Source organism: Leptinotarsa decemlineata, unplaced genomic scaffold (assembly GCF_025532065.1).
Source record: "Leptinotarsa decemlineata unplaced genomic scaffold, Ldec_3_MD MMD2_P_RNA_scaffold_12, whole genome shotgun sequence".
Taxonomy (NCBI): Eukaryota; Metazoa; Arthropoda; class Insecta; order Coleoptera; family Chrysomelidae; genus Leptinotarsa; species Leptinotarsa decemlineata.
This window is the reverse complement of record NW_027412526.1, coordinates 5,391,277-5,404,660: the sequence shown is the minus strand read 5'-3', so window position 1 is coordinate 5,404,660 and position 13,384 is coordinate 5,391,277. Positions and strand designations below refer to the sequence as shown.

The 13,384-nt window shown below is 39.3% G+C and overlaps 1 protein-coding gene across 1 annotated transcript in view; it reads left to right on the top strand.

Moving 5' to 3' along the window:
* The window catches only part of Dhc1 (dynein axonemal heavy chain 1), a 138,517-nt gene that overhangs the window by 13,220 nt on the left and 111,913 nt on the right, over positions 1-13,384 (top strand). The window contains 5 exon segments of the mRNA XM_074172628.1: positions 83-373; positions 3,732-3,921; positions 7,777-7,980; positions 11,805-12,049; positions 12,104-12,211. Of these exon segments, the coding sequence (XP_074028729.1) occupies positions 83-373; positions 3,732-3,921; positions 7,777-7,980; positions 11,805-12,049; positions 12,104-12,211 (1,038 nt within the window).

Here is a 13,384-nt window from a genome sequence, read left to right as displayed (position 1 = left end):
ATCAAACATATATACGAACCAATGATAATATTTTTCAAATTTGAAATAGTGACATAACCAAAATTTCAATTCTGTGTTTTAGCTCGACGAAATAAACCAGCTATTTCTTCCTCACATGAAAACCAAGCTGCTTTGGTTCTACCAAGAAGCAGAAGACAGCGAGGTTCAAGTACCGGTAGATCCCAGCAAGCCAAGTACAAGCAGGCAACTACAGACTTGTGTGAGCAGAGGCAACTTAGCTCAGGCGCCACCACCAACCTTCAAAAAGAAGTTGTTTTTGACAGATGGAATCAGCGTTCCCCTTACTGGGATATGTATATACATATTCCGGACCAACAGCAGCAAGCAACTGCCAGAAGAAGGATTTCAGAAGGTGAGACATTTGGATACAATTAAACGAGAATGATCGACGTTTTTTTTAGACTGTTCCACCTTCCACAATCTAAGGAATAAGAGAATTTTAAATTGTTTTTCACATCGAATGTTTCAGAAGATAATGAACAACATTGACATATTTCACATTCCAGAACTCCTTTGACATCTGATGGGGACGTTCGGAAACGAAACTGTCCAAAGAAAATGATTCATTCAATTTTTCTGTCAGACGTGTCTGTACTGCAAAATCTCACAATAAAGTGTCCCTTGAATAGTTTATATTCTGAACTGAATCAGAGAGAACTGTAAAGTTTTCATTTTCTAAACCTGTAGAAAGTTCTCCATTACAATTTTTATATTTTCCAGATTGTGGAAGGTGGGAAATTTCTGGTACCTAATTACAATAATTAGGGTTAAATTTGAAAGTGGTTGACAATATTTCATTGTGAATTTCATTAGTTTGGACTTTCATTAGTAGACTTAACGTCAGTTCAGCAAGACAGTGACGTCATCTCACCAGTCAAGTTGTCTCTCAGCTCGCTCAGTCAACTAGAGTGTACCAAATTGTCACGTAGCGTCCTCAAACTGTCACCCAGCTCTTCAGATACTCAGAGCGCACGCTTCTGCATCCCAGAACATCGTAACTGGGTGGTCTGACTCGTTAAGGGATACGCCTGATTCTGATTGTCTAGGTGGTCTACCTGCTTGAATTATTTATGTCCACGGAAAATTCAAATCTCCCGCCACGATGTTCTGAGATACAGAAGCGTGCACTCTGATTAGCTGGCGAGCTGGGTGACAGCTTCAGGACGCTACGTGACATTTTGGTACACTATGATTGGTCGTCTCACCGCGCAGCTAGCTGGGTGACAGTTTGAGGACACCATGTGACAATTTGGTGCACTCTGGTCGACTGGGCGAGCTAAGAGAAAGCTCGACTGGTGAAATGAAAGAATCAATACAACCGAAAAATAAAATGAATAGCTAAAAAAACATTATTATATTAAGCAAAAAAACTCTGATATGCAACTACAATGTTATAAAATACAAGCGAAAAATGAAACCAAAAAAGGAAATGAAAATTATAAGAATTCAAGTCATTTGTTGGTTTCCACAATTGTATTTGGGTGATGACTGGAATAATCCCTCCGAGAGATGATTAAAGTTCATTCTAGGGATAGGTGAACGCTAGCTTAGCTGAATACGTTGTTGGACAACACAAATGCGGCTTCTTTGAATTTCATCCTGAACCAGTGTTTCTCCCTGTGGATGATCTCAGCTTGGAACCACTTGATGTTATGTTGATGAGTCCAAACATGCTCTGATATTTCCGATTTGCTGGTTTCTCCTCGCTGTGTTTGTTTCTCGGCAGTGCGGACTGTCATTGGTCTCTTAGTTTCACAGGGTATCCGGTAAATACAATTCTTGGAATCGCAGTCCGCGTTTGGTGACCTGGTTTCCGTGAAGCTGCTACGGATAGTGTTTTCGGATCTCAAGCATGTTCTGATGTTGGACCCAATTCTTCTTATCCTTGGTGGAAGTGGCGATTCCATTGGCAGCCCCTCATCTTGCGTAAATGATTCGTCCTGCATTTGGAAATAGCAGTTTCCTACACAGCATCCTAGTAACTCCTCTATAGGAAATTGCTATTTCCAACTGAAGGACGAATTTTTCACGCGATGCCAATGGAATCGCAACTTTCACCAGTTATAGCCAACATATATATGGAGTTGTTTGAAACTTCAGCCATTGAAGACGACCACAAGAAACATCGAGTCTGGTTGAGATACATTGGCGACACCTTCATAATATGGAACCATGGTAATAGATCTAGAAAACTTTCTAAATCACATCAACAGCGTAAGACCTTTCATCACCTTCACAATGGAGAAGGAAGTCCACAACGAATTGCCATTCTCAGACGTATTGGTGAAGAGGACCGATACTAAGTGGGAAAATTCCGTATACCGAAAACTCATTCACATGGGACAGTATCTGCACAACGAATTCAACCACCATCACTCAACTGAAAGAGGAATGATCAAGACTCTAGTAGACCGTATTTTCGAGCTCTGTCATAGGAAGAAAGGTCTCGAGAAGGAAAGTAATGATGAAACAGTCTTCGGATAAAAGACATCAAGAGTCTCGCAGGAAAGAGAAGCCGTCACAACCAGTGCTTGCACGTTCCTACATCAGAGGATTGTCGGAAAGGATAAGAAGAATTGGGTCCAACATCAGATCCTGCTTAAGATTCGAAAACACTATCCGTAGCAGCCTCATGAAAACCAGGCCACCAAAGGCGGACTGCGATTCCAAGAATTGCATTTACAGATACCCCAACATGTTTGGATTCATCAAGTGATCACAAGCTGATATTATGCACATGGAGAAACACTGGTTTGAAAGAAAATTCAAAGAAGCCGCATTATGGTTGTCCAACAACGTATTCAGCCCAGCTAGCGTATAAATACGCAATATATGGTAATCAAGCGGAAAACGGGCAACTCCCACCAAACGGCCATCTCTCGCTAAATTGGTGAAGCGGAGATAGGGAAGAGGGGATAGGTGAAAGCATTCGAAAGACATATAAATAGTTGTCTCTCGGAGGCATTAGTCCAGTCATCACCCGAAGACGATTGTGGATACTGACTATCGAAACGTCGTGGAGTGCCCGAAATCTTTCAATTTTAATTTCTTTTTTTGCTTCATTTGTTGCATTTTTGCCTGTATTTTATTTAGTTGTGGTTCAATTTCAGAGTTTTTTTGTTTGATTTAATTGTTATTTTTCAGCTATTCATTTCAATTTTCAATTGTATTGATTCTTCCAGGGATTTCAAACCATTTTATATGATACTAGCTTTTATTCGTGGCTTCGCTCGCATTTATGTCATTAAATAAGTGTACAATAGAAATGAATCAATAGGAGAACTATATTCTAATGCTTGTCTGGGATTATCAATTTTTTAAAATTATTACCTAACCTAACCTAACCTAACCTAATCTAACCTAACCTAACCTAATCTAAACCTAACCTAACCTAACCAACAAAGTAGGTAGATTTTGAGATTTTTTTTTGACAGATAATTTTTTTAACTCTTCAATAAAACGTATTCTATCTTACTTCTTATATCTTCAAGAATATGTGTACAAAATTCCATGATGATCGGTTAAGTAGTTTTCGCGTGAAACCGTAACAAACAAATTTACATTCGCATTTATGATATTAGTAGGATTAGACAATGGAAGTCCGAACTAATGAAATTCAATGAGGGTTATCTTCTACTTTTGAGATGAGGTTGAACAGAAAATCTTATTGAACTTATTATACATATTCTCATGTCGAAAAATTCTTGAAGGATCTCTTTTGTGGGATGATCGATTCTGAGAAAATCGGTCTTGTTACGACAATAGAAAGAATCATCGAACATATCTTCATGGAGGCTCTTGCGCACCCCAGTGCAGATTGTGAAGATGATGCTGCCAATTGTCCAATGGTAAAAAACCAGTTATTACCCAGCCTCAGATCGTTCTGCAGTGTTTTGAAAGGTATTTGAAAATGTTCATCAAGTTATCATGTCTTTGAATGATTTGAATACAACTAACAAAAAAGGCAATGAATTGGAATGTTGGAAAAAAATAATCTTTGAAAAACTTCATCTATTTGTATAGTATGCTTCTCTGAGATAATTTACTCATTGCTGAAATAAAGATAGACGTACTTCATGTTATGAGAGTGGTCTGAGAAGTTTCAGACCTAACAAAGATTCAAGACTTTTTTTTTTTTTTTTTTTTTCAACGTAGCTTCCTTTTTACCCTACCCACTTCAGCGATGCTCTCATTTCTTCAAACCGTCCGAATAGTACTCGGCATTTGACGAAAATTAATGTCCTCGAGTGCAGTTTTTAGATAGGGAAACAAAAAGAAGTCGCTTGGGGCCAGATCTGTTGAGTAAGGTGGATGGTCAAGCAGTTCAAACCGTGGACTTTCGCCATGGCAATCGCTGAGGTGTGAGATGGTGTGTTATCTTGTTAAAACGGAAATTTTTTCTGCAAACGTAAGCGTTTTTTTTTTCTTGTGATGGTTTTTTCTTTCTGAAGATAATCGAATAAAATAACCTCATGAATATCGCAAAAAACAGTCGCTATCACTTTCCGACCCAAAAAAAGTTTTTGCTTTTTTCGGAGCCGTTTCCCCTTTGCAGTCCACTGTTTGGACTGTATTTTCGGCCCAAAAAAGTTTTTGCTTTTTTCGGAGCCGGTTCCCCTTTGCAGTCCACTGTTTGGACTGTATTTTCGTTTCGGGCGTATAATGATGTATCCAAGTTTCATTTACAGTAAGATTGGCGCCAAAAGTCGGATTTATTGCGTCTAATGTTGTGGAGCGCGTTTCTAGAGTTATATCATTTGATGAAACGTATTCATATAACTTATTTTATTCCATAAACATATGGCATGTTGAATAAAACCTTATAATTATTAATCCAACAAATGCGACACTTCACTTGACTCGTTTTGTCTAGCTTGCATTCTCATATTAATTGGAACAGTAACTATGAACTATGCACTGTTTTGCATCCCTCTTAGAATCACGTAAGGTATCGTACATAAAAACTAATCACGCCCTGCGTGGCGTGGCAGTCATTTACCAACCTTGTAACAACCACAACCAACTTCTGTAACTCCGACTTTACTATTTTTAGTATTGAAATAAAGTACTTTACTAGGAAAACTACTACTCTTTCAAATTGATTAACGTCTGGGGTTCCTATATGGCATAACACCAACATGAAACTGGTGTCAGGTGTGGGGTTTCGAAAAAGAGCTAGACTTCCAAAAAGTAGAGTACTAGTGTTCCTACTCTGCAAGGCAAACTACAGTGCGTTCCTGTTCAACGAAAGTTGATGTCCAAAAAGACGCATACTGCGCCAACAGAGCGTTAGAAATGTTGATTCATGAGCAAACGCTGCACCCTACGCGCGGACAGCTTTCTCATGCCTAAATGTTGATTCAATATGTCTCCAACACGTTCTTTTGACAAGTTCATGACTTCTGCTATCTATGTCACTTTGATTCGCCTGTCGTCTAGCACCATTTGGTGAACTTTGGCGATGTTTTCGTTGGTAGTTGCAGTTTTTGGACGTCCCCAACGTTTATCGTCCCAAAAATTCGTACGGCCAACTCATCTTTGATTTTTGTAGGTGTATTGCCTTTCAAAAACAAATAATTAATGACAGTTCGATACTCGATTTTTCATAATAACACTTACGTTAACTCACTCAAATAACTGTTATATAACAACTGCTCGTCGAAAATGACTGTAACTTTGGTGAGTAACTACCAACAGATGAACAACGAAATTCATTAGCTTTCATTTACTAGTGCTGCTATCTCCATGTTGAGGTTGGAACTTTCCAGACCACACTCATAATCATTGTTTGTTTCGAGTTCCCCGAGTTCTCCGAAGCACCGTATAGAAGTAAACACAAGTAAGTTCACTCTTCGCCATATTTGGGTCGAAATTCCCCACCTTGAATTTTATGAGCGGACGACTGAACCTGATGGGTTCACCAAGCGAGCCAAGGTGAGGCATGGAATATTATTGAAGAGTGAGTCGTTGTAGGTGGTGGCTTTGTATATGTGAAAAATTCGTGTCTTGTTTCAAAATGAACAATTGTCGAGCTGTGGGTTGCTGTAATCTGCAGGGTGATGTCGGCATTAATTTTTTTAGATTTTCAACTGACGAAAAAAAATATGTTTTCTTAGTATTTATTATGTGAGATTGAAGGAATGAACATATAACGAAAATCATAAAATAAATTGTTATAGACCATATACATGCAGATTTTTTTATGAAATCAATTTGATGGAATTGAACTTGACGAATGGTATAGGCCTCACAAGTAATGATATAAAATGACAAAACAAGCGGAGTTCCACTGGAAATCCACAAAGGAAAATAATTGTTGAACCACATTTTTTAATTTGGAAAAATATTACTTTCACTGAAATCTCTGCAAAACCAAAGTATCAAATGTATATTCAAATAACTTTTATTGGAGCCTACTATTGCATACTTTTTTACCAATTCATCCACATCAATACTGGATATGAAAAGTAATCTCATTGAAGCTAGGCAGTTATCAAAAATTGGATCAAGAGTTAGGGGTATCATTTTAGGTTTTCATTTTTATACACTTGCCAGATAATGTAGCAGAAACCATTTTTCCGATGACTTTTTGAAATTTGATGAATTCACAACGAACAAAAGTCATATTGGACAACTTTACAACTTGAATAAGGAAAAGCAATATAGACTAGCACCCAAACTTACTGATTCTCACTCATTTTCAACTGACTGCAACTTTGAGAAAACATACTTATTGAAGGACTGTCCCAAATGTTGACAAGGAATATTGATCAGGACTGTGTGGAAAATTATTTTGGTCAACAGAGAAATACTTGTGGAAATGCCAGAAACCCAACTTCTGTTCAAATTATCAGAGCTTTCAAAAACACATTTACCCTTCAGTATTTTACACAGGCAGAAGGAACTAACTGTCTAGAAGATAATAGTGAGATTATATCTAATATTACAGATGCTGACATAAATAGAGTGGATATTCTCGTGGAAGTTCCAAAAATCCCTATAAACCTTTGAGAGTAGAGACAAATGATTATAGAACTCTAGCCATTACTAAAGGCAACAGCTTGGGCTATGTTTGTGAATATCTTTTGAAAAAATGTTCAGGAAAACATTCATGTAAAGTATGTACAAATCTTGCTCGGCGGCTAGTATCACACTGAATGAAACAAATGTATACAGTTATTTCAAGACATACAGTAATACACAAGCCAAACAGTTTGCCTCCAATATTCATTTCTACAAAGTATTATTCATCTAAGGGTAAGAATTTATTATACTTTGAAATTTGCCAAAAGAAATTTGAAAACACAATAAAAAAAAATGATAAACTCAATATTCTGAAGAACCTTTAGAAACGATTAGCATATCACCACCTTGTCTTATTTTTCATCAATTCCTAAACAATTCACAATCATATGAGATATTTATTGGGAGCTCTCGTAGCAATGATGAAGTCAGATCATGGTCACATATTTTTTTATCGAACCTCGTGCAGAAGTAGACGATAGCTCTTAGCCTTCATCCTCCTGCCCCGCCACATGTCAGCAGGAAATAAAATCTCGCCCGACACATCAAAGACGCCGACCGGGAGTGAATTTAATAGTGTTTACTTCTGAACGGTGCCCAAAGTTTCACTGACAGACATGGTTGACACCTTCGATACTGCGGGAATTATTTCTCCTGATGAATTTTTTCAACATTATAAAGATGGTTAGCAATCCCGAAAAGCTACAAATACGATATTATTTCATGTCGAAGTTTGCGAGGAAGTGTGTGGTGAAGGTAACTTATTCGACGATGGAAAATCGATGATGTCGTCATATGATTGTGATGACATCAAGGAAATGTCCAAACATCCAGATAAAATTCCACCCTTGGAGCGGCGGGTCAAAGGTTGGATCAAACGGTTGGATGAGATTCTCAAGGAAAGTGAACAAATCAGGAGAGAAAACGATTCCTCAGGTTTGTATTGAAATTTATTAGTTTATTATTAGTAATTACCCGTATTTGAATATTCATTTTCTGTAATTCAGCATTCTATTTTATCCACAATGAAATTACTTTGCCACAACAGAACTGAAGCTTAATATTTCGATTCCAGTTGGGCTAAGCAAGTCAGCCTCATCAGGAAACGGTAAGATTTTGTGATACGCTGATGATAAAAACTTGAATAGCAAATCGCCTGTCGAGAACGGGCGTCAGTTCTGATGTGGAAAAAGTAGTTTCATTAGACCCTTCTCACGTCTGAAATTCAGAATCTATCTATGAACGTTTTTTTATGTTCAATTTCATCGATGATATTTTTTTTATTGATGAAGATCCTTGATACTTGATGAAGATCCATAGTCATTTCAAAAAATTACACCTCACGATTTGATGATCAAATCGTGAGGTGTAGTTTCAAAGGTTTTTGAAATCATCAATGATATTTTTGTTATTCTGGCACATCTGACTTGTTTATTTTTGTAGAAATTTCTTAAAAACCACAGTTTTGAGAACCTTCTGCAATTCCACTCACATCTTCAACAATTTAGTGTTTTCTTCTAGTTTATGAAGATCCTTAGTCAAATGCGCATTCAATATGAAGACAATACATTCTTTATAAGGACTGCTAACTCAAGCAACTTCACTATTTGATAATTTAAAACGATTTTTTGGATATATTTATGTTTTCTGGTGTTACTGCCTTCACTGCGTTCTGCATCATCGGTGTCTCTACGACACCGTGTGAAGTCAGCAAAGCAACGCTCCATTGTTGTTTCTCATGGAGCAAAGTCTTTATAACACAAGCCATTGCTTTGCTTGAACGGTAATTTTCCCATCAAGAAGCAGTGAAAATTGAAACACGGGATTGTTTTCGATCAACTGTTTCAAAAATAACAAAAGTAGTGTCACTTTTAGCACAATAACTCAAAAACTTTCTACAACTTTCTTTTGAAGGTTACTTCTAAATAAAAATACGGTGAATACAATAAGACTAGTTCCATCTACTTGTTAGTAATATACCCTCAGCTGAGATCTCTGTTACGGAGCCCTATTTTGTTCAGATGCCCTGTAAATAAACAGTGTCCAGTAGGTAGCCGTGTAATTATTTCGAGTCTCAGTTTTTTCAAGAGATCCCTTCATACCAATTTTCGCAATATCCTCTTCAGTTTGCACGAAAACATTCATGTTTTTCATTGGCTATTTTCCGGTCTAGTTCCATATCAATAATTTTGATATTACCAATCATACATTGAAGCTCATACATTGAGCTGATATTCCCTTTCTGGCACAGTGTCACGTTTCTACAATCTGCCTTTTCTCTGTCTTCATTTATGGCAATGTGCGAGTTCTGTTAAATGAATAAGGTTAATTCAAATTAAAAAAAAAATGTAATAAAATTGTGCCAGCGTTTTTTTCAATCATCGAAATAGTTCTGATTTGCACTTTTGGTATGTCCTGTAGCTCTCTCAATGATTCGGTTTTTGTTTTCTCAATCGTCGCAAAACGCAGTCCTTCCATTACTCTCTTCAATCTTGGGAACAAAAAAGGTTCGCAGAGAGTCAAATTTGGTGAATACGGTGGCTGAGATTCGGGTGTTGTTTTTGTAATGGCTTACAAGTGAGCAGGTGCAACCAGTATGCCGACATCCTCAGGAACTTCTCTAATACTGATTCAATGATTCTCCATGAAATTTTCATCAATTGTTGGTGTATCCAGTATCTGTAGAGTAGGAAGGGTGAGTGACGACTCACAGCACTTAGGCCACATTTGAACCATTGTACACCCTTCCGAGGAGTTGTCTTCCTAGGTCATCGTCCATTCTGTCCTGTCCAGGAAAGTGAACACGTCACTAGGAGACATCTCCGTTATATTGGCAGGTGTAGGTCAAGACTCGCCGAACACACACTCTGACAACCTTGAGGTGTCTCACGCTGGCCTCCGCTAAGGTTTTGGATGGTACAGCGATATTACTGTCGTTGCATGGCTTCTTCAATCTTCTTGGGGTTCCCTCCGTAGAGGTGCACAAGTGAGGAAACATTTCTGCAGGAGCAGCCGGTTCTTTGCCTTCATTCAAGGCGGAGCTGTCGGCTCCCGCCGCAGGAAGTGCCCTTGCCGTTGGAGGAGATCTGCTATGTCCAGCCTCATTTCAAGCGGGAGATTGGGCTGTTCATCCCCAGCCACCACCTTAGATTGAGGTGAGCACTTCTGTCTAGCTTTGGGATCGTATTTTGTTTTTATTGTTTCTGTTTTCGTGTTGTGTCATTCATGTGTGTCCCCACGAGTAGCAAGGGAAGAGTTGGTCACCTCAAGCAGAGCCCCGCATTAATAGAGGTAAGCTGATCACAATGAGGTTTCGCCCAGTTCCCCAAGAGGATCGTTAGAGACCGCATAACACCCTACGGCCATTCATCTGTCGGCACAATTCCTTACACATCAGCTTGGGTAGGCAGGTCCATGGTGGTATGTTTTGCAAAGGCTTTTGGGGGGTTTTAGTTCCCCTCACCCTAGTTATTTCTGCCACTGACCAGGAGTCTGGCGACCCCGTCCGTAAGGCTTCCTGGACAGGTCCTCCAGTCCTCTGGCCGTTCCCCTATTCGTCACCTGGATACGCGTCACTGGAAATTGTTAGTGTGCTGAAGCTTCTAGGGCTAGCGTCTCATTCACATCTTCTCTACTCTTTGTGAAGATATTGTACCACTTGCAATAGATCCGTGGTATCTCAGGGTTGCAGTGGATCGAACCTGTATCTTTGTAGTGCAGGGCAGAATTCTAGTAGATGGTTTTTTCTCAGAGTGAGATGACTTGACGAGACTAAAATAGTGCAGGCAAATAAATATCTAGAGGGATGATATTACGAGCTTTAATAAACACAAAGCATGGAAACAGTTTCGTCAACGAATTGATTTTTTCTCACTTCCAAATTATCTTGCACAAATTGTTGCTATACCTAAAATACACGAAACGGTATTGTGGGTCATATAAACGAGTGGCACTGTGGAAACCACGTTTCGCTACACAATTTGTTTGACTTGTTTCAAGTATTTTTGAACACTGTAATCCATTTTTACATGAAATTTGATGCAAATTATCTTATCAATTTTTTTCGATAGCAGAAAATCGTTGAACATGCAAAACTCTCCTAACTTTTATGTCTCTACCTAGGACCGTTCCAAATCAAAACACCGTGTTATTTCTTATGGAGGTTCATTCTGGCAATTTTGGATCCTGCGACCAATCAGAGCGCTCCAAATTGTCACGTGACCCAGACGCATCGTCGCGAGTACACCACCCTGGCGCCACCTATGAGTCACTAGCTGAACTATCTATTGGGAGGCGTAGGACGGTACATCTGACAATACGGATCGGTAAATGGGGCATCTGTCAAATGTCGACATAGGACGGTACATCAACTTCTGACAGAGGGGGACTCCGTGAAGATGAGGGGGCAACGCACGGTGCTGCAATTGGGGGCCCCCATGGTGTTTCGTATGAATTTACGTGGCTTTGCGTATAGGATTTTGAGAGATTCATTTAAATAATTTATCGTACAGAATTGTTTTCATATCCTGTTATCAGTAACCACACAAAGATAAGCGCTCGATTCATCGATACAAAAGTATATGAAAACAACAAAAGTTATAGAACACACAGAGTCATCTATGAGTCACTGAACATACTGAAATACTGAACCTGTGAACGTATGTTTGAGTGTACTAACAAAAAAAAAAAATTAAAAAAACGGAGCCTTCGAAACCTGAACATTTTTTCAACAAATCTCGTATATGTTTTGAATGTTACAGGACCGCAGGATGAGTTAGAATACTGGAAGAAGAGGGGGGCGCAGTTTTCCCAAATAGTCACTCAGGTCAACTCGAACGAAGTGCAGTTGACCATCCTCTGCCTGAAACTTGCCCACTCAAAAATTCTGAAAGACTGGCGTGAGACTGACAAGAAAATCACTTTTTGTTATAACGAGGCGAAGGACAACGCCAAGTTTATCCAGTCTCTGGAAACTAAATGTCATTCTTTGTATCTCGATGATCCAGTAAGAATAATCAGTTTCCCATATGGGGTTCATAATCAGATGAATATTTCACAGGTCAAAATGAGAAGGTCAATCATGGGATTGCTGCAAACAGTTCGGTTGATACACAGCGTTTCACAGTTCTACAATACTTCCGAAAGAACTTCAGCACTCATGGTTAAGGTAAACCTGGATTTATTATTATTATATTTTGAGGAAAAAATACTGACAGCAAAATACTCACGAAGTAGGTTAGGTCTAAAGTAAGTGGGTCTATTCGACCCGCAAGGGTTATTTGTGTCTCAAACCTATTCACACTCGACCAAATAAACCCAGCTTCTTAACGAAGCCGATTAGTTTGTATGATGAGTGGTCTTTCAGGTCGGATGGCGAGAGTATGGCTCTGCCGAACTCTAAAAATCTGATTAGGTCCCCAGCGGTACAGGCACGAAGTATATGCTCTGCTGTTTCATCATTTCCCAAACAGAGGCGATACACACCATTTTCCGATGGACACCAGAGACAGTCCAAGTCTCTGCATATGATGATTCACATGACAGTGACGTGTAAGAAGGCCTGTTTGACATCGTAGTTCATCCCTACTGTAGTCCAACAACTGTTTGGTATCAAGCTTCGAAGGGTGAATGAACGCTTTGGAGAGAGCTAATCCTGAAAGATTCTGCCAGAAGTCTATAAATCTTCTTGCCATCCAGGTGTTCAATCTTTGTTTGGCAATGCCTAAAGTGATTCCAATGACAGGTTCTGGTCTGATGAAGCTGCTTGCAGCATCCTCTTCTGCAGGGGAGTCAGCAGCCTCATTGCCTTCCAGGCCAGTATGGCCAGGAAGGTAATTTTTTGATCCATCTGTGAATCAACAACTATCTGCTCTTACTATTCCCTTTTCCCGGTGGATCCTGTACTCTCTACTCGGGAACAGTACTTCATAAGGCAGTTCGTAGTTGACAGTTGAAGGCAGTATTAACCAACAGTCTGTTGCACTCTGCATTAAATTTAATTTATTAAATCTACCTCCTCTACACATAAAAATGTGTAGAGGAGGTAGATTTAGAAGGATCTCCATGGCCGCTGACGTTGTGGTACTTATGGCACCACCGATGGTCAGACAAGCCTGTCTCTGTAAGCCATACAGCTTCGTTTGGGCCGTTTTCTGTAAAGCCTGCGGCCACCAGGCAATTGCACCATAAGCGATCATTGGTCTGGCAATCATCACATGAATCCAATGGATTTGTTTGGGACCCAACCCCAAGTTTTACCACAAATCCTTCGACATGTCCATAGGGACAGTCTGGCTTTGTGTAAAACTTTTTCCATGTAAGCGTTCCAGCTGAGTTTTTT